This window comes from Notothenia coriiceps, unplaced genomic scaffold (assembly GCF_000735185.1).
Source record: "Notothenia coriiceps isolate Sejong01 unplaced genomic scaffold, NC01 NC01_scaffold00019759, whole genome shotgun sequence".
In the NCBI taxonomy this organism is placed as follows: domain Eukaryota; kingdom Metazoa; phylum Chordata; class Actinopteri; order Perciformes; family Nototheniidae; genus Notothenia; species Notothenia coriiceps.
In genome coordinates this window covers 1,720-22,925 of record NW_011352460.1, presented here as the reverse complement: position 1 = coordinate 22,925, position 21,206 = coordinate 1,720, and the positions used below count along the sequence as shown (strand labels likewise).

The 21,206-nt window shown below is 39.8% G+C and overlaps 2 protein-coding genes across 12 annotated transcripts; both read left to right on the top strand.

Moving 5' to 3' along the window:
- Window positions 1–3,705: 3,705 nt before the first annotated feature.
- Window positions 3,706–14,870, top strand: tpm1 (tropomyosin 1 (alpha)). 10 transcript variants are annotated; one of them, XM_010778987.1, is made up of 10 exons: window positions 3,708–3,930; window positions 4,287–4,412; window positions 7,745–7,878; window positions 8,234–8,351; window positions 9,150–9,220; window positions 9,980–10,055; window positions 10,255–10,317; window positions 10,430–10,499; window positions 11,080–11,158; window positions 12,086–12,320. In XM_010778987.1, the coding sequence occupies exons 1-10, from the start codon at window positions 3,817–3,819 to the stop codon at window positions 12,087–12,089; spliced, it is 855 nt and encodes a 284-aa protein (XP_010777289.1). In that variant the 5' UTR covers window positions 3,708–3,816; the 3' UTR covers window positions 12,090–12,320. The 10 variants fall into 10 exon arrangements, with proteins under 10 accessions (XP_010777292.1, XP_010777297.1, XP_010777289.1 ...); XM_010778985.1 differs by lacking the exon at window positions 4,287–4,412 and adding an exon at window positions 4,612–4,737 and having other exon boundaries at window positions 3,710–3,930; XM_010778990.1 differs by lacking the exons at window positions 11,080–11,158; window positions 12,086–12,320 and adding an exon at window positions 14,031–14,870 and having other exon boundaries at window positions 3,706–3,930.
- A 1,591-nt stretch (window positions 14,871–16,461) lies between these two features.
- lactb (lactamase, beta) lies at window positions 16,462–19,634 on the top strand. Of its 2 annotated transcripts, none has more exons than XM_010778983.1 (5): window positions 16,462–16,884; window positions 17,485–17,551; window positions 18,753–18,943; window positions 19,031–19,343; window positions 19,449–19,634. In XM_010778983.1, exons 1-5 carry the CDS (start codon window positions 16,465–16,467, stop codon window positions 19,616–19,618), a joined length of 1,161 nt encoding a protein of 386 aa, XP_010777285.1. In that variant the 5' UTR covers window positions 16,462–16,464; the 3' UTR covers window positions 19,619–19,634. The 2 variants fall into 2 exon arrangements, with proteins under 2 accessions (XP_010777285.1, XP_010777286.1); XM_010778984.1 differs by having other exon boundaries at window positions 16,474–16,896.
- The last annotated feature ends 1,572 nt before the right edge of the window (window positions 19,635–21,206 follow it).

Sequence of the window (21,206 nt, the reverse complement as noted above, 5' to 3'; positions counted from 1 at the left end):
TTGACTCTAATTATTAAGCGGTGGTGTGGTAAAAAAAATGTGAATTGCAAGCTGCTTATACTGCACTCAGAGGTTCTGTTAACTTAACTATTTTCAATGGAAATACAACTGACTGAATTACACTTTTGTTTGATTTACACCCTTAATGACAGATTAACCACCATGTAGCCTCGTTAGTCACAGCCTTGTTGCAACTATTCATCAAAAACCCACTGGAAGTCTATGTGCTTTGGTTGGGGTAAGATGTTCACCTGTGCTCCCTTAAATACCAGTTTGAGTCTTACGACTATGTCAGAGGAACCTTACTGTGATAAACCCAGCAGCAGTAGGCCATGGACTGGGCTTGGGTTACAGCTTGGGTTGCACCCCCTCTCTCCCGTTTTGCTATGCTAAATAATTATGCCCGTGCATGGAGCTATCTAATCCCAGGGGTACCGTCTGCAAGAAGAAGGAGTTCTCTCTCTATATATATCTGGACGATGTCTGCAGAAATCTTCCGATGGTATTTAACAAGGAGCCTGCCAGCACTGCTTCTCCTAGTTAAACTGGTGGCTGTGCTCTCTCAACATAGAGGGACAGCTTCCCTCAATATATTCCCTTTCTGTTCTGTTTAAATTGTTCTGTTTAAATTGCAATCATCTAAAAATAACCACACATATGTCAGAAATATATTCCGTCCACCCAATGACATAAGTTTGGTAAAAAGCAAGTAAGATTTGTTTTCTTTGCAAAATCTGCTACTTTTGCTCCTGAAAAGAATTGTGACTGAGCCTTAACAGACAACATTCTTTCTATAATGCATTAACATGTCAGCCATGAGAGAACCTTAAATGTCTCTCCCGAGGGTCCTCTTACTGTATACAAACATGGTTTCAGGCACAACAGCCAAGCTCCTCCCTGAGCAGTGACAGAGGAGAACCGGACATACCACATACATAGTGGGTTGTCAGTGTTAGCCAAACAGATTAGCTACTAATGTATCATGGTATTATATTAAAGCTTTTGAAAAGCTGTTGTGTCACATACATTGGCAGGAGGACAGCCTGCACTACCGCCTTAGGACCACAAAGGGACATAGTTTAAACACTGAGAGTCGAGGGTCTCTTAGGTCTCAGATGCCCATTCCCTGAATATCCAAGTGAAATCAGGCTATTTGACACCTTAACACCCCCTTTTTTGCCCCCTTAAGAGCTATACTTACTCATTTTTTCACTATAGTATATAATTAATTTTTTTACAATCTTGTTTATAATCATGGGTGCCATAAAAAATCTCATATAGCAGGAAAATAAAGATATTGATAGCATGTTTGAATATAACATTTGCTCATTACTGCACCTGTTTCACTCAGCTGTCGCCTCATGTATACAACTAAAACAGTTATATATAGATCAGGAATACACATCATTTCTATGCAGAAAATAGGAAATGTGTCTGTAAAAGTCAAGACGTATACTGTATGATGTTCCTCTGAGGATTAATATTGAGAAGAATCTTAGCATTTACAATGTGCTCATGCGATCACTGTTTTCAACACAAACAGAGACTTCTGAAGATAATAGGACCTAAATGAAAGCATTTATTTGTTTACAGTTCACATTTTTTCATGGAAGTAAGTTCCCTGTTATTACATTGTTATTATTAAGGGTTCTGGTGGAAAGCTTTAGAAAACGTACATGTTAAAAACGTTGAAGTTTTAATTACTGGTGCAGTCAAAAGAAAAACGATGCCTTTAATTTTCCAATGTAACGCAGTATGCAGTAGCTTTTCAATACGACAGGGCAGAAGTGAGTGATTTGTGACTGCTTTCATCAAAGCAAGCGTATTGGGCCCTGGGCTATTTTTACTGTGCCAGTATGTTAAAGGAAACATTATAATGGAGCTTATTTTCATTCCCAGAATACCACAGCAAATCCAGTGTTCCCTCTCAGACCTCCCCTGAGTTAATTAAGTGAAAAGGCTGTGTAAGGTAATTAAGATCAAATTGCAAATCAAGATTAAAAATAGCGCCTTAAAGTCAACAGCTATTGAGAACATTTTGAAGGAATATATTAGAAAGATATTCAATATGACAATAGCGTAAACAAAACGATATGTCTAAGACAACATATTTTAGAGAGAGTAAGAGAAGACTAAGAGAAAAGCAGAAATGGGCTTGATCTGTGACCAGACTTTTTTATTGCCAATCAAAACTATACAAACACCAACCTGTAAAAACATAGACTGGCCCGCTTTCTATACCTGAACCTGTCATTGAAAGAAAAGGCTGATGCCAGGACAATGTCTTAAATTATAGGAAAATGATAAATAAATATATACCCTTTTACAAGATGCTTTTCTCCCATAGGCGATAAAAGAGTAACCACACTTCCTTATATTAGTCATATTTTATTGTTAAAGTCTGGCAGTTATATAGCAATTAAAATATGTAAAAATTACCAAAGCCTGAGCAAGACAAGTATATTTTAGGGGACATATCTTATAGCACTGGACCTTGGACTTTTGGCACAGAGTCAGAGATCCATATTACTGACGAAGGCAGGTGCATGTAAGTGAAGGCGATCCTAAAAATATCCTTGAGGCTCCTTGTGAAGACCAGAAGAAACTTGGTCTGTCCTCAGTCACAGCAGTTGTGCGTCTAAGCGTTTCACTAGCCTGGTGTATTTATATATTGTTTTTATTGGATAAAAACTCATTTTTACATGATACGTTATTATAACAGAATAAAGAAATGTACAAAATACAAAGACATTTATAAACGTTCTGATTCAAAACTTCTACTAAATGTATTGCATATAAAGTGAAATTGTCTTCCTTGGTACTTTAGAACGCAATTAACAGCACTCAAATGCCAAGTCAATTAGTGGTTGAGTTGCTGTAATTGAGGTATGCCCATAAACCCATCCCGCCTGGCTGGAGCTGGACGCTGTTCTGTCTCACTCAAGGGCACATCAACAGATTACAGGGAGGGATATCCGTTACATTATCAGGTAAACACTTCCCTGTCTTGAGCCCCCCAGACTGTGAACAATGCCACTAGGGCTCCCTGGGCTTAATGAAAGCATCTCCTCTCAAACAGCACACTTGCCTTGAGCTACTAAAACCTATCCCAGAGGAACACATGCCCACCTAACAAGCCAAGCACTCACACACAGTGGCTGCAAGATGAAAAAAGCCTGTTATTGCAGCTGTCTGTGGTCCCACTCCCAGCCTGTGACAGGACAAAATAAGACACAAATTAACAGGAGAATACTGTTGTTATAAAACCAGGAAAGATAATTTACATAAAAAGTAGACATGTCCCAGATTTCAATAATACTGTAAGTTAAACCAATTAAAACGAGTCTCAATAAAGAGATAATGTATTGCTTTTAAATGTGTTGCCACAGTGGTAAAACACATTGTATACAAGTGTAATGCCGATCAACTGCTCATCCAGTGAGCCTCATCTGCATCTCTCCATGGATTTAATGGCTTCTGTGGCATTACCATTAAGAAGCCTTTCAGTGTGAGCTGCCTGCTTGTCCATCACACCCCATATAAAGGCGTATCAAAAGTCAAATGTTTGGGCGCAACGAATCGCAGAGCGGAGCCGTCAAAAACGCCCGGGCACCCACACACGCCCACACCAAAAAAGTAGTGGATGTCCAAAAGAATCCAGTCACCCCTCCCTTCTCCATACATATTTGACAGGGCACAGTCAGGCATAGCCTGTACTCCAGCTCAGTGTTCAGTTAGGCACAGACGCTCTAGCCACTCTCCCACTCTTCTTGATTTTCATTCGGATTTGTTGGTGCCGAACAACAAAAAGCAGCCATGGATGCCATCAAGAAGAAGATGCAGATGCTCAAGCTCGACAAGGAGAATGCCTTGGACAGAGCTGAGCAGGCTGAGGGAGATAAGAAGGCGGCGGAGGACAGAAGCAAACAGGTCGGCTGATTTTTTTTTTTTTCTTATATGGAAAACTCAAAAACTCTTAGAAAAAGCATGAATACAGCAGCGTAAAGCTACTGCCCTTTAAATGGACCGCCAACTAAATACGGATTAATTACTTTTAATGGACAATCTCAATTTAATAATAACATCTTTCTTGATTATTGCGGATTTTAACACTTAATTTTAAACTTTTTGAGGATTTAAATGGAAAGAATGTTTATAGTCGATTTTTTAAAAATTAAGACATTTGAGACATTTTTGTTCAAGAATTGTTTGATAATGAATTGAATAATTGCATGTTTAATTGATATTTTATTTGTATTGTATTGTGTTTTTATATGCATGTATAGTTAGAGGACGATATAAGAGAGTTGGAAAAGAAATTGCGCATTTCTGAGGACGAAAGAGATAAAGTGTTTGAGGAGTTCCAAACTGCTGAGGAAAAGCTGCTGACTGCTGAGGAAGTGGCCACCAAGGTATAAGACCCTGACGTGCATGAGCTTCCCTAACTTTTCTGCTCTCTTTCCCCTGTCCTGTCCTCTCCTGTCTGTCTGTCTGTCTGTCTGTCTGTGTGTTTGTCTCTCTGTCTCTCTGTACGCACTCCTGCGCCTGTGCGCGTTCACGCACCTCCTCGCTGATCACCTCTGAAACTATCTGCACTGAAACTCGCCTCAGCTTGAGGACGACTTGGTAGCTCTGCAGAAGAAACTGAAGGGAACTGAGGATGAGTTGGACAAGTACTCCGAGGCTCTTAAAGACGCTCAGGAAAAACTTGAGCTGGCTGAGAAGAAAGCCACAGATGTAAGTAAAAAGGAGTTCACAATGGCACCATTTCTGCACCACGCTTCTTCACACCTTCATTTCTCGGCACTGAGTGTGGCAAGCGACAGTTCAACACCATCGAGAAATAAAGTATCTTATCTGTGACCACTCAAACTATAACACCAATTGGACTTTTGATATGATGTCTAAATTATTGTTGAACTCTCGCTTGATATTCACTCATCACTTGAACAATCCCTTACACGTATGCCCAAAGAAAGTCAGAATGGCTGTTAAAGTAAAAAACTCATTATTTGTTTTAAATACAATTAACTAATAGGCTAATTATTCTTACTAGGCATAACATTTATTGTATAATCATAATTTGTATTCCGGCCAAGATTTTCAGTCTTAAAGGTAATTACGCTGAGTAAGTGTTTTTCAGTGAAGGAGCCTGTGCGTCTCGTCTTCCTCAGAGCAGGCGCGTGGATAAATATAGCCCACTGCTTTATATGGTCAAGATAGAGCTCACATCTGCGGCTGTGCTCTTTGCTTACCACAGGGGGAAAACACTGTTTCCAATCAAATCGCTCTGGGAAGCGTATGCATTTTAAGAACACAATAACTTATCAACAGAAAACCTAAATAAATAGTACGTCTAAAATAGTTTCCACTTTTGTACAAATCACAGAATATTAAAGAAAATAACTTAAATGTTGACATTTTTTATGTCGTGACCTGGTTAGGAGAAAATACAGTTCAGATCATTGTAAACTTTTTGTTCATGTTAAACAATCGCTTGAGCGACCGAGTCAGTATGACTGCATAAGTACAAGTCAATCAAGGAATCAATCTGTTCTGTGGCATCCAGGATAACCCGTTGAAATAATCCTTTAATTGGATTCCTCCGGCGAGCGTGACTACTTTACAGTGTAGTGATTTCAGTCCGTCACACTTGATCTTGTATTTTATTCCATATGGCTTTATATATGGAGTCCCCCCCCCCTAAATATTCCTATAGGGAGGTTTAAGTATGGCTGTAGTGCTCAAAGGAGTTTAACTACTACTTCGTTTTTTATGATCTTGCTTTTTCTTCTTTCATATTCCAGGAGGGTTTTCTGTGATATTTTCAAAGTCTAAAACGTAGCCTTTAATTAATGTATTCAGTGAAGAATAAATAAATGGCCTGGAGTGTTGCACTACCATGTGTAATGCTCACAGCTGACCCGCAGAGGGCGCTGTGGCTCTGTCCGCTTGATTATCAATGCATTGACCGGGTGTGTTCCTGTCATTAAAAATGCATTGTTACTTTACATCAATTAAGTATGACATTTTAATTTTTGTATGGGATAATGCAGCAACATTTAGCTATGTAAAGCTTTCCTTAAAAATGGAGAATAGATATTTTTTTAGAACTATTTTGAAATCAGCAGTACTTCCTGGACAAATGCATTTCAGTGTGCGTCTCCAGAAAGCTCATGCACGGTGCAGCTTCACGCAGCTCAGCAGCACCATCAAGGACGTCATCTCGCTCCTTGACAATTTCTCGGAAATTGTGCTGTAGCTTATTAGTGTAGTCTCTTTTAATAAACAATGGCCGGAATTGTATCGTTGGAGGCGGTGAAACGAAAGATCAAATATTTGCAAGATCAGGCAGACAATGCTGAAGAAAAAGCCGAGAGATTACAGAAGGAGTTGCTTGTGGAGAGGAAAACCAAGGGACAAGTAAGCATATTTAAAGCGTGCAGCCAGATAGGAGCTGCTAATCAAACGCTAAATTACCCATCTTCCTCTCGTAGTATTTTCTTGTATTTTACGCAGTGAGATAGCGGGATTTCTGTTGATGCACAGCAGTGAGTGCTGCAGCTGAGCTTTACATGGCTCCATGCAGTGCCACCAGAGTAGCCTCACTAAGGGTTGGATAGCCTGCTGCTCCGGGCTAAGCGTTTATAATTGGTAACGTTAGGCCGCCGATGCCCAGGTCAAAGCAGCTGAACAGCAGTGGCACATAGTATCACAGTGTTGCCTTTATATCCCTTCTTACATCTCCTGTGTTGCACTTTGCTGTTAACGGTCCCATTCAACCTGCTTTCCAGTTACTTCCGGTTGCATTATTCTGCAGGCACGCCAACCGCAGGTTAAACATTTGAATGAGCTATTTTCAGAAAACAGGAAGTTCAAAGTAAACTGTAGATTTAAGGTACCAGTGTGCAGTGTGAGCTTGTGCTCTTTGACGTGTCCATATAAGGACAATATGTTTACACAGCTACCAAATAGTGATTTCCCTCCGTGTTTAGGTTGCTGCTGTTATCTTGAGGGTAAATACATCTATGTCCAGGGGCTTATAGTAGTCTGATCCTCTCTCTAATTTATGTTAATCAGTGAGGAGTTGTACACGCAGTTAAAAGCATTGCCTCAGTATTTATAGGTTAAGAGTAACTTCCTCCTTGTTACTTCACAACCTCAGTTGCACTTTGGTCTACCAGTGCACACTTTGAACAGCAGGCGAAACAGGCAGGACAGTGCAAATCTCTTACCTGCCAGAAAAAGATAGCATTAAGCAGAAGTAGCTACAGGTTTACTTTTTCCAAAGATGCCAGATAATCTAACCAAATGTTGCACATGTGACCGGTTAAATTAAATGTAAATGTTTCTAAGTCGGGGGAGTTTCCTCTGTATGTGCACCATGTGAGCAGTCATTGACAGTTTAATTGTCTCCCTTTTGACTTGAGCCTTGTTAATGTTCTCTCAGGGGCCTGTAATAATGAGGCAGGGTATTAAACCTTCTTTCAGCTTGGGAAAATTGTTATCATAATGCAAAGACAATGAGGAGCAAAGGTGAGACTCCTGGGACGGCTTTCCTCCCAACAGGTGTCATACAGAAACACTTACAAACAACTCAACAACCCCTACCCTTTTAGAAAAAAACTCAAATTCACCACTGTTATTCTTTAGGCAGCGTGTATGTGTGCACTGATTTCCAGGTTGTTTGTTAAAGAGTGCGTCTTTCAAGAGCTCTCCTGACATGCTCTTCTTCTTCCCCTAGGCTGAGGCAGATGTCGCTTCACTTAACAGGCGTATCCAGCTGGTGGAGGAAGAGTTGGATCGTGCTCAGGAGCGTCTGGCTACTGCCCTGACCAAGCTGGAGGAGGCTGAGAAGGCTGCTGATGAGAGCGAGAGGTGGGTCCTTATGACCAGCATAGACTCAGTCCTCTGATCTCTGCTGTTTCTCTATGTTGTGCAGAGAAAGGGGGGTGTTTCCATCCCTTTGTTTGGGGTACAAGCAGAGCCTCTGTGCTGCAGAGCTAGATGTTAACTGTGTAAGATAATGCAGTCATTTCCCAACATCCCAAAAACAAGATATTTTCCCCCTTTTTCATGTCAGAAAACAATAAGCCATTCGCCTTAGAATGTTCTGTTAAAGCTTTACCTACCAGCTTTACTGTGCACCAGACATGCGTCTCCTCAGGGAGACTGTAGGCTATCAGGTTTCCTCTCCTGACTCCTAACATGCCTTGACTGTTCTCTCCCACAGAGGCATGAAGGTCATTGAGAACAGGGCCATGAAGGACGAGGAGAAGATGGAGCTGCAGGAGATCCAGCTCAAGGAGGCCAAGCACATCGCTGAGGAGGCTGACCGCAAATATGAGGAGGCAAGTTTTCTGCCACTGTTGGCCACCCTAAAAGACTTCTGCAACATCAAAACACACTGATGCTCATTTAGTGCAATCATTGTTTCTATTACAGTTATTGAAACTTTCCAAGATATGAGTTAAATAATATCTTAATCACTAAATTCTATTTTTATTGTTAGATTAGGAAGTGTTTTTACCCAATTATGAAAACATTGGTGATTTTGGATTGAAACTTAAACAATCATATGGTTCCTGCACACTCCTGTGGGTGCCCATATTTAGAGGCTGGTGTATATCTGATAATGAATGACAACATGATTTAACAAACTGTTAATCATTAATAGAATGTAACTTAGTACTTTTACCTAAGTACTGTACCTAATAACACATTTAAGGTGCTTTACTTGAATATATTCATTTTAGGCTACTTAATATTTCTACATCAATACATACATATACAATTTAGAGCGGAAATACGTCATTGATTATGAGATTAGTTAACACTTGAAATGGAGTATTTTTTACAGAACTGTAGTAGTATTTTAACTTGAGGGTCCTCCACCACAAGTAGTTGTAATAATATAAAATGCATCTTAATAGAAGGGGTTATAATTGTTGACAATTACCCTACATAAATACAACCTAAAATGCTCTTCTATCAGGTACATTTAAAGTAAAGTAAAGTGTTGGCATGTTTAGTTCTTGTCTGTTAGAGGTATATTTTCACTTAGAAGAAAAAACCCGTAACCCATCCCAGTTGTGTCCCAGTCATCAAATGGTGGTTGAGTTGTAACACTTTGTGTGCTGCACCTATAGGTTGCCCGTAAGCTGGTCATCATTGAGGGAGACCTGGAACGTACAGAGGAGCGCGCTGAGCTGAATGAGAGGTAAGACGTTTCACCTTTTCACACTTAATCTGCACTTACACTCGCTCGTGCACTGGCATTTCCACAATTTAAGCTTTAAGCTCTAATACACACAGTATCAGACGTGTATCCAGTTGAACTTTGTGTCCTGTGTTCTCACTGTGTTTGCTGATTATTTGCATGCTCTCCATGGCTTGAATGGTTTTGACTTGCACACGTACGCCGCGCCCACTAACAGACGGGCTCGGACAGCGGATGATGAGCTAGGGCTTATGGAACAAAGCATGAAATCGCTAAACTCCTCAGTCACTAAGGTACTACAAACCAAAACTAACCCTACACTAATGTCTCTGATGAGTGGCTTCCCACTTCCAGCCACTGCTGACTGAACTCCTGCTTTGCTTGCTGTGCTTTTTCTTTTCTTTCTTTTATGCTCTTTTGCTTTGGGAATATAAGAATATTTCAAACCTTTAACATGGCAGAGTCTGCAAGAATAACATTTAATAGAAGCATGATGTTTAGATACACGAGTAAATACAACACTCATTGTTATTCTGATATGCCTGCTGTGTTAAGGCACCCTAAGGTACTTGGGTATCCCTCCTCGTTGAATCCCTGTAGTTCTTATTTATCTTGTTTCCTCTCCCCCTCTTTCTTTCTTTCTTTCTTCCCACCTGTTTTGTGTCCACCTCTGGTTTTGTCCACCCTTACTTCCCTCCTTTTCCTCCAACCCCCCTCTCTTCTCCTTCGCAACTTTATCCCCTCATCGTAAAACAACAGCAAATGCTCTGAGCTTGAGGAAGAGTTGAAAACTGTGACCAACAACCTGAAGTCACTGGAGGCCCAGGCTGAGAAGGTGAGTGCGACCGTCTGGCCGAGTGCATGCTGTCAAACCCCTGAGCAGAAGATCCTGGGGAGCAGAAAGCATTCAATTCAGTTTTATATCATAATCCATATCTGTTAGAACGTATTAAATGTGTCTGAATGCACTTAGACATTCAGAGTTCGACTCCATGTCCATATGTTTGACTCCTATCATTGTTTTTGGCCCACAGTACTCACAGAAAGAGGACAAATACGAGGAGGAGATCAAGGTCCTCACCGACAAACTCAAGGAGGTAAAGTTTCACAAGACCTTATCTGGGAGTCCAGGGTAATGTGTGCAGATCACATGTGCTCCATCACACTTGGAGTGTTGGACTAACTCATAAATCTTTCTCTGTCCCACAGGCTGAGACTCGTGCTGAGTTCGCTGAGAGATCAGTAGCCAAGCTTGAGAAGACCATTGATGACTTGGAAGGTATGATTTTTCCGCCCCTCCTCCGAAAATGCAACTCTGGTTGTTTTGAAACAGTTATTATTTCAGTGGTGGTAGGGGTTACAAAAGCTAAGTGCTTGTTTAAAAAAATCTATAAAAGGCCCACGTTATGCTTTTTCTTTCACTCTATTTCTGCTTCCCTCTTAATGCCATCAGGGCTCTTTTTAAGACGGCATCATACTTTTGTTGTTCTGACTCCTATCCTTTTGTCTATTAGTGTAGGTGTAGGGTATTTGTTTATTAGTTTAATGGTAGGGAAATTGGCTTTGATGTTTATCTGAGATCAGGCCGAAATGTTAACTCATAGCGAGGCCTGAAGGCAGAGAGTGAAATATATGGTCCATTTATTCATGGCAATCCTTTCCCATACTTTTGCTGCATTTCCATTCTATCATTTTTCTGGTGTAACTTTGTTTTCCTCTTCCTTTGTTTTCTGTTTTCTGTCACCTCTTCCTCTCTCTCTCTCTCTCTCTTGTCAATTTTCTGGATGCTTCACCCCTCACCTCCTTGCCATACGCTCCTTCACCTTTGCCCTTTCCCTTCACCCCTGGCCCACCAATAGATGAGTTGTATGCCCAGAAACTGAAGTACAAGGCCATCAGCGAGGAGCTGGACCACGCCCTCAACGACATGACTTCCATGTAATTTCCAACTTGCTGCACCTGTTTGTTTTTGCTTTCTTTCCCTGCACCCGTCTTCCCTGTACAACAGCTATCTTGCCTTTTATCTTCTCCCTTACATTTTCTTTTACTAAAAACAATGAGTACATTTACCCATTGGATCCGTTTCTACACTTTAAATGGTGATGAAGCTATGGTTTGTATAGTCTTAATGCGTATTGTCTTAAAACAGACATTATGCTATCCCGTGTCTGTGATTGAATTCAGATTTTAAAATCATTTCAATTCACTCCGAGTGGTTCCCCCCTCACACTTCTTTAGTAGTGTGGTTGTGATGATACTGTATGCCCTTAGTGTCAGTATCTTTGGTGTGTGAAAATGCTGTAAACTGGACTGAAGGAATGTTATGCATTGTTGTTTTGGTCAGTCTATGCATTTTTTAGTTTTATAAACATTTGGTGACAACACAAGCAATGCATGCAAGTTGCTTATTGAAATGTTTTCATCTATCTTACGAAAACATTTCAATGACTCTAACTCCTCTGAGTGCTTCCTGTTTCCTCTTCTGCTAACATGGTCTACTTCTGTCCAGAAGAAAGGCCTCCTGTGTGTTTGTGAGATCTTTGAGTGTCACTGTTTAGCATCACTGTGGTTGAGCCCCCAGTCTTGCTAAATGAGTCTTGTCCTTTGAATATTTGGCCATCCTGTGGGAGATGGACAAAGCCCCCCACTCCTTTGTGCTTTTGCAGAAAAGTCTCGATGTGATCAGAGGAAGGACTTGGTCTGACCTCTAGATTGTGTATGTCAGTGTGTGCTGCCTCACAATGTCTTGCAATTGTGAATTTGTAGTGTAGTGCCATGACTACACATATTGTAGTGTGCATCTCAGAGTCCCGTAGCTCCCTCTCCAGCCCCCTGGTTCACTGTTCCTTTTCTCTTCCCAAACAGATAAATGTTTTACACCTCATCAAAGACGCCTCCTGCCGGCTGAGTGGCATCTGTCTGCTCTCTCCAGCCATCTCTCTATCCCCCATCCCTTTCTGTCTTTGCGTTCCTTTCTTCCTCATGTTTTCATCCTCCTGTCAAAGTTTATTGCATCCCATCACTTGTACAGAATCCTAGAATCTTTCTGCATTGTGTAAAAAAAATAAACGTCCTTCCTTCTATGTAAGCTGTATCTCTTTACTCTGTCCTCTTTTTTTTCTTATTTATTTATTTTCAAGTGGTCCTAATAAAACCAGGAAGCCTTGATTTTAAGTTTATGTTTTTCATTCTGTTTCTGTATCTCAGCACACCATTTGTTGGGCTTTCCCATGCTTTTCTTAATTCTTGCTCTTTTTATTTTCTTCAAACATTGTTCTGTGGATAAAAGGAATATCACAGTGGTGCCTTGAGCACAGAAAGCTAGAACGAAAGGTACTTGAGCAAAAGCTGAGCCAAGTTGTCTTCTCTCTTAGTATTACAGTCTGATGCATGCAAGTTCGTCCACATTAAGCGCTGTGACACAAGGAGCTGACTGGAAAGTGTTGGGAATTGTAGGGAATTATTATTATTATTATTATTATTATTATTATTATTGGATTATCAGGGAGATTGTATTGAAGTAGAGGAAAGGGACAACAGTAGTGGACAGAACAGTATGTTAGATGTGTTGAGCCTCAACTTGTTGCCGGAAATTGGATTGAATGAAAATGCTATCAGTGATCATGAGACATTGGTTTTGTATGAAACGCGGTATCCTGTCATATATTTAAATAAATATACAACAACACATATTGAGTCTTTTTATTAAAGTCCTTCCAATTTCTTCAGGAACAAAAGCAGACGTGAGCAATGATTTGGTGTTCTCTGTTTGGAGACGTAGTTAAGCCACATCCTTTAACTCTTAAAAATGTCTCCAGCTCTGTTGTTGATAAGCAGTATCTAATCATATATTACGACTGACTTGTGAGGGAATGTTGTGACCAAATTGGCTAATGGAGCTAAGTATTTATAATTTGTTGTTCCTTTATTATACCATCTACTTTGAACAACATTTTTTAAGATGCCATTTACACCTTTCACCTTTCTGGGTTAAATCTGCTCATCCTCTGTTTTCACTCTTCACACTCTCCCACCTTGCTTTACCTTCTGCAGAGGGGAAAAAAAGGGCTGGATTGCCAAACCCCCCTCAAAAACAAGGGCATAAAAACACTTTGATTCAGTAATTCAAAGGCTATTCAGAGACTGTCAATGTGTTAGAAAGATTTCCAAAAGTATCTGGTGATCTGTTCTAGAGAAGGTAGGTATCAACAGGCATTTTCTTTTTCCCTCTTCTCCTCTGATTTACTGTCCTCTCTCTGTTTTTCAACTTGCTTTCTGACTGCAAAGATCGCCTCCACCAGAATCTTCAGAAAAACCGTCTGCTCACTAATGAACTACGTGTGGCCTTAAATGAGGACTAAATTGTGTGAATGTTGTATGTGTTTTGTGTTTAACGTGTGTTTGACAATCTGATCCAGAGCAAGATCCAAAGCTCTTCCGTTTGCATTGTTCAAGTACAATGCCTGCACTGCTTGAAGTCTGTGTTACTGTTCGTCATAATGTGTTTTTAAATTAAATGATAATCAGGGATTAACTCAAATATATAATGCTGTAGGCTAGTATTATAATCTTACACAATAACCATATTTTATGGATTGTTGCTGTGCGTATGTGTATTAATAAGATCGTAACCTGTTTGCATGGTGGCTTGCACCTCATAGTATGAGCTTGTTTACTTTCTGTCAGTGACTTGTAGGTTTTAATCATTTTTTTAACCTGAATGTTGCAGCCAGCTTGATTATTAATTTAAACTGACTCACGTTTGCCTGTTGTGTGAGATTAAAACTTCTTCATTTTAATGTTCTAACAGAGAAACTGTCACAAGCTAAAGAAGAGAACCTCGGTATGCACCAGATGCTGGACCAGACTCTAATGGAACTGAATAATTTGTGAAAGCACAGTCTGACCCCAAAAGCACTGTGGTTTTGGCTTTTTGTACTTGCACCTTGCTTCACCATAAACCCCTCTTCTCATACCTTGGCCATGGTGGAGATGAAACAGCCAGATGCTTTTCCTATTGCACCGTCCTGCCTTCAGCGGAACTCGACCAACATGCGAAGCTCAGGGGAAGTAAAGCTTAACCATTCCCTTTGATGAAGCCTAAACTGAGAAACAAGATTGTTTTTGCAAGCAACACGTTTTTAATCTTGTAATGGTGTCCGCCTTTTGCAAACCTTGAGATTTTTTGACAAGTGGTGAAATGAAATGTGCAACATTGTTTTTAACATCTGCATTGAAGCTGATCTGGTACATTCCATTCCACCTTGATTATGCACATACTAAAGGACAAAGTGGAGAGATTTTGCTCTTGGTTAAACCTCAACATTATGCACATTTTGAATTCTGTAAGACAAATTATGTTTAAAAGATGTATGCTTTCCTATAAGAAGCTTGTATCACTAGTGTAAGTATACACTGACTACACCTGTCAGCTTGTATACTGGTGCTATAGTATTGTTTAGCAGTGACGTAAAATGCTAATGCATTACATTCCTATTCTTTAAACCATAGTTCAATTTTTTTTCATTTTCTCTCTAAAGTATGATTTCAGTCATCTGGTTGTGCATTTTATTAGTGTAGATGTCTCAAGTGTTTATCATATCTGAAATGTACAAATTATAAAAATTAATAAAAGCACGTTCTGAAAGTTTTCTAACTTTGTTTGTGATGTATACATAGTGTTGTTGTCAATCATAGTGATGACCGAATGTTTTCTAACTTTGTTTGTGATGTATACATAGTGTTGTCAATCATAGTGATGACCGAATGTTTTCTAACTTTGTTTGTGATGCATATATAGTGTTGTCCATCATAGTGATGACCGAAATATAAGGCCTTTATACATTTTTGGGGTGATTGATAACACCTGATCCATGCAGAGGAAAAGGCAATGTATTCAGGAGACTTCATCTTTCCCCAAAGAGGTGTCGAATGCGTTAAATGTTCTGAGCAAATGTAGATCTGTTCATTTTGCAGCCTGATTGCATTACGCCTGGCTCCCTTTTTGCCTGGCCTTTCAGTTTGACTTCCAGCTGGGGAAAAACATGGTCGTGGAGCTCACTAAGCATCACTGGGCAATATCACTTCAGTTTAAGAATAACCAAACCAAACCATGTCCAGTAGCAATGTTGAAAATAACTGCCTTTGGTTGAGTAAAAATAGTAAAATCATAGAGAGGGGGGGTGGAAGGGTTTTGTATTAAGTCTTCCGTTTCAAATAAAGTGAAACATTTTTGTATTAAATTTGAGTCACTGGGTAAAACGACGTGGAATTTATTGAAAAAAAGACAATACAATCATGTAAATAAATGTAGCTTTATTGTCCCTGAAAGGTCTTTGTTGTTCATAGTAAAGAGGTGTATTCTGTGTTTTCTTAATAGTGATACATTTGGTTAGAAAATGTCACTGGTTTACATTGTAATGCCTGGTCTATTATTTTTCTAAATATTTATGAAAAATTCACGATATTTTTTCAATCATTTCCACGTTTTGGGACCCAGCACCTCAAATGTAATATTACAATTAAGACACACCTTTGTCATTTTAGATTTCTGCAACCAACTTACTAAAAACCAACTAACTATTCTATTTAAACTAATATAGGAAAATATAACTGACTATAATAGAAAAATATTATAGGCTACTCACTTTAATAATATCATTGTGTGATTCGTATTTGCTAATGTTTATCCATATATTAGCCTACTTCTCACACTTCTTAGCTAATCTTGGGGAAATTCCTTGTTAAGAAGATGTGTTGCTATGTTGTTAGTTTCAGTCTATTCCTGATATGGCCTCCCTAACTTCCAGAATGCTCCTTTCAGTATCACCAAGCTCAACCCCGCCCTTTCTCCTCTCTCTCTCTTTCTCTCTCTCTCTCTGTGTTTAAATATGCAAAACATAATATATTCTTCGTCTTTCACTCTGCAGACTGTATGCTCTCTGTAGGCATATGACTGACTGGGATTTCTTGAAATAAATCAAATAAGACAAAGACAGCTGAATGCTCTATCCACATTTGACAAATTCGCGCCACACTGACTAACTCATACAATAACGAGTTTGACGAGAAGTTGAATTTCATTTTAAAATCCAGTATCGTGTGAAAATGAACACTCCCAGACTTACAAAAGTATAATTAAAATGGTCAAGTCCATTCTTGTTATGTTATGGGGTGAATCGATTAATCCTCCCTCGCTCGATTTGGTCTGAATTGTGATTTGATTCGTTTGGTCTGGATCGTAGATGCAAAAAAAAAGAAAACAACAAGGGATAGTTAACCAGAAGGCAGAAGAAGCAGCGATGTCACGACTCTTTTTACCAAATCGTTTTTGTGCCAAATGTTCCCTAATAACAGTGCGTGGGTATAAAGCATTTCCGGCGCGAGCCGTAGCGCGTTACAAGCAGCATCAGTCAGATAAACTGAGTGCTTTTATTCAACAGAGACGATATGGCGGAGAGGCAAATCCAGCGTTTTTTAAATACAGGTCAAAGTCCCGGATTTGGGTATGTGGGGTCGGTGTGGGGATTGCTATAGCTGTCGGGTTGAAATACAACGCAGACACATCCAGCAGTTCCTGTGATGATAGAGTGAAGGAGGCTCAGAGGACTGATCGATACAGCGCTGCCATACAAGTTAGCAGGGACCTGGTGGAGCGGATCAAGGTAAGCATGGAGGTAGGCAAACACACCAATGGACATTTACTCAAGTACTGTACTAAAGTAACATTTTGAGAGACATGCAGTTTACTTGAGTAATACAAAATGTGCTGCTTTGTGTGCCACTACAATTCAATTCAAGGTAAATAGTGTACTTGTACTCCACTACAGTACATGTACTTTGCAGATTTGGATTAATGATGTGAAATATAATCAACACTTAAGTAAGACTGTAGTTACACCTGGAATTAATTCAAAAGCTACCCTGCAGTATACAAACTTTACAAAGTCATTAAAACTGCACCTTTACCAGCGTTGATAACACTTGCATGCATCAATAATTATAGTCAAAACATGATATATTATTCTGAAATGGGCCAATTAGTACTTTACGTATATTTTGATTGTACTATGTTTGTACTTTTACTTGAGTAACATTTTGAATGCAGGACTTTCACTTGAAACATAATAATAATCCTACTTTTTCTGAAGTACAAGATCTTCTCCCAGCAATGCTGCTTGCTATCCTCTATTTTGCACTCTCCTCCTATGTGACCTCTTGTGTCACCGACTTCTGTTCAGTGTTTCTGTCTGTCTGTCCCCCAGGATGAGGTCGGGGCTCCAGGCCTGGTGGTGGGGGTCTCTGTGGATGGTGCTCATGTCTGGAGTGAAGGTTGGTGCCTGACACTTTAAAGTTAAGTGAAGTAGCTTTTAGGTTATAAATTAAACAGGCTGTGGCTCCGGATCAAGCAGCATTTTAGTCAATCTCACTGGACAAATAGGATACACCTATTTATGGATTTTGGTGCTGTTTTTGCTTTATTGGAATATTCTTAGAAAAATTCATCAGTTTCTTTATTGAAAACTCTAATTTATTCCCAATAGCTTCCATGTCATGTAAACCAGTGATCCCCAATCACTGAGGAATTGTCTAATCACACTGGACAGGTGTAACACCTTCTATTTTTCATGAATAACATTATTAAAAAGTAATTATTTTTATTTCACTGGATGAGTAGGACACAACTCTTTTTTTTTTCTTTTTTTTTGTCCATTGTCGTGTAAATCTTATTTATTTTCAATAACTACCATTTCATTTGACCCAAACACCAGATATTATGGCTTTGATATACAAACACCCTTTTTATTGGATTTTTGTGTATTTCTATTTTATATAAACATTATTATGACAATTCAGTCATTTCTTTATTAAAACATTTGATTTATTTTCAATAGATTTCATGTGAAAATACCCAATGACTGCAAATCAATGAATAGAGCATTGTCGTGCCACACTGGACAAGTAGGACACACCTCTTTTTATTGGATTTTAGTGCTTCCACTTAATTATATATATTTGTATCATCTAAAATAAAAGTTGGACTGAATCCAATAAAGAGAGGTGTGTCCTACATATCCAATGTAGTACTACAATGCTGTTGTAAATGAGTCACATGGCATGGAAGCTAGTTGTGATATGAATTTGGAGACTCTTTATCAAGAACATGGAAGCTATTCAAAACCTTTTTCAAAATAAAAATGCTTCATTTTTATTCAAATGTTTATATAGAAGATCGATCAACGTTATCCCGAACAAGTAAAAATATGAGAGACAAATCAATTACTGAAAAACAAAAACCTTTAAGCCTTAGCTCTGTTTGCCTTGGAACGCAATGAATGATCTCCTGTTCTCAACTTAGGTGGCATTCTGTTTTAGCTCAAGCCAGAAGAATAATTTCAAATGAAATGTCTCAAAATTAAGTATTAGTGTTTTTTTTATACATCAAACGGTTTAAAATTGCACCAAGTTGAATCTTCAACAACTTTATCTGAAAACACAATGACATTGAATTTAAATTCCTAACGTAATTCAGGGATCGGTTATTCTGATTTGGAGAATCGTGTGCCATGCGGCCCAGGAACAGTGATGCGAATCGCCAGCATCAGTAAACCCCTCACCTCTGCAGCAGCTGCACGGCTCTGTGAGGAGGGGAAACTGGAGCTTGATGTCCCTGTCCAGAAATATGTCCCAGAATTCCCCCAGAAACAATTTGATGGAGAGGATGTAAGTTAAGTGAAAAATATGTCAGATTTTGTTGTTATCCTGAATAATATTGTGCTATTCAGCTCACATGCACATCATTTATTTTAGGTCACAATAACCCCTCGAATGATTCTGTCCCACCTGAGTGGTATCCGGCATTATGAGAAGGATGCTAAGAAAGTGAGGGAGGACAGGGAGAAAGCAAAGCGTCTGTTGAAGGCAGAAAAGAAAGAGGATGAGAAGAGCACATCAGAAAACAATGATAAACCTGCAACTGAACAAGAAAACAAAGGCAAAGAAGCCACTAAGGCTCAGAAGAAAAAAGAGTTTGAACACGAGGAATACTACTTAAAGGACAACTTTGAAGACGTCACTCACGCCTTGGACCTCTTCAAGGATGACCCACTCATTTTCAAACCTGGTAAAGCACCACATATTTCTTTTTCAAACAACTCAAATATGATTTACGGTTTTACCATATGTCTGTACATAGGAAAGATTAACTTAATTTGTTTGTTATGCACAGGCACCACTTTCCTGTACTCCACCCATGCCTTCACCCTGCTTAGTGCTGCTATGGAGCGCGCTGCTGGAAAGCACTTCCTTGACGTTATGATGAACATGTTCCGTGAGCTGGGAATGCTCAACACTGTTCCCGATGAGAATGACCCTATTATTTACCACCGCTCCAGGTAATCTTTAACAACATCACTGTCAAGTGTTGTCCAACATATTGTGAAGAGTCCCAGTTGAGTTTAGGGTAGTGTTCATTTCGTTGACTAAAACTATGACGAAATATGTTCGTCAACGACCTTTTTTTCCATGACGAAAACGAGACAATGACGAGACGGCACCGACGGCAGTAAACAATAACTGCAACAAAATCATCATGCAATATCGTTGACGAAAAGTGACGAGACGAAAATGTAGTTTACTAAATAAAAACTATGCCAAAATCTCTCTTTACTTTCGTTGACGAAAAATGAGGAGACGAAATATTATCAAAGATAACGTTACATCTCTGATAGTCAGTTTTTCTCCCAGCAGTTCCATTTCCGGTGCTGCGGCTGGGCAGCAGCTGTGTGTCTGTGCTGCGCGCGGAGGTACATTTGAATTACACCGGGCAGCGGCACAATGTGAACTGTAAGGAAGACTCGGGTCTAACTCATGGTCTAACTCATGGTCTAACTCCTGGTCTAACTCATGGTCTAACTCATGGTCTAACTCATGGTCTAACTCATGGTCTAACTCATGGTCTAACTCATGGTCTAACTCATGGTCTAACTCCTGGTCTAACTCCTGGTCTAACTCATGGTCTAACTCATGGTCTAACTCATGGTATAACTCATGGTCTAACTCATGGTCTAACTCATGGTCTAACTAACCTTATTTAACAGAAAATAAAATGGCAACAACAGGGCTTTGGAGGAGTGGTCGCACTCGCGCTAACCGAATACACCCCCGTCAGCGCGAGTGGGTGATAAATTGTGCACTCGACGGGTAATAATGGATTATGACGGAAATGTTACAATCCTGTCCGTCAAAATGACTGACAAATGAAAAAGTCTAAAGCCACCACTGCTTGGGAGAAAGAAACTAAACGAAACAATGATATTTGGGCCCTTTAGCACTGGCCATGGTTACTGCTGTAACTACGGCTCTGTGCTGTTCTCTTCTTTAGAAGCTAGTTATCTGGTCTTAAACATTTGGGTTATTTGACTTGATCTCGCTTGATTGTTAGCAGCAGCCACTTGGCTAACATCTTGCTTGTACTGTTAAGCTTCATTATTTAACTCAGCTGGTGAAGGGAGCGCTCCCGCTCCCGCTCCCGGTAAACGTATTGTTTTGATTGTTAGCAGCAGCTGCTGCTTGGCTAACATCTTGCATGTTTTGTTAAAGCTTCTTTATTTAAACTCGGCTGGTGAAGGCAGTGCTCTCGCTCCCGCTCCCTGTAACGTATTGCCCTGATTGTTAGCAGCGGCCGCTTGGCTAACATCTGGCGTGTTCTGTTGAGCTTCGTTATTTAACTCATCCAGTGAAGGCAGTGTTTTTCGCCCCCGCTCCTGGTAGACGTGCTGCTTGATTCTTAGCAGCAGCCGCCTGGCTAAACTGTCCCGTTAAGCTTCTTTATTTAATCCAGCTAGGTGAAGGCAGTGCTCTCGCTCCCGCTCCCTCTGCTAGTAACGTGGGTCTAGTTACATCCAGGCTTGGAATTTCGTCATTTTAGGGGCACGGCCATTTGGCCTTTGGTGTCACAATTTTTTTTAGGGAATAAAGACCACAA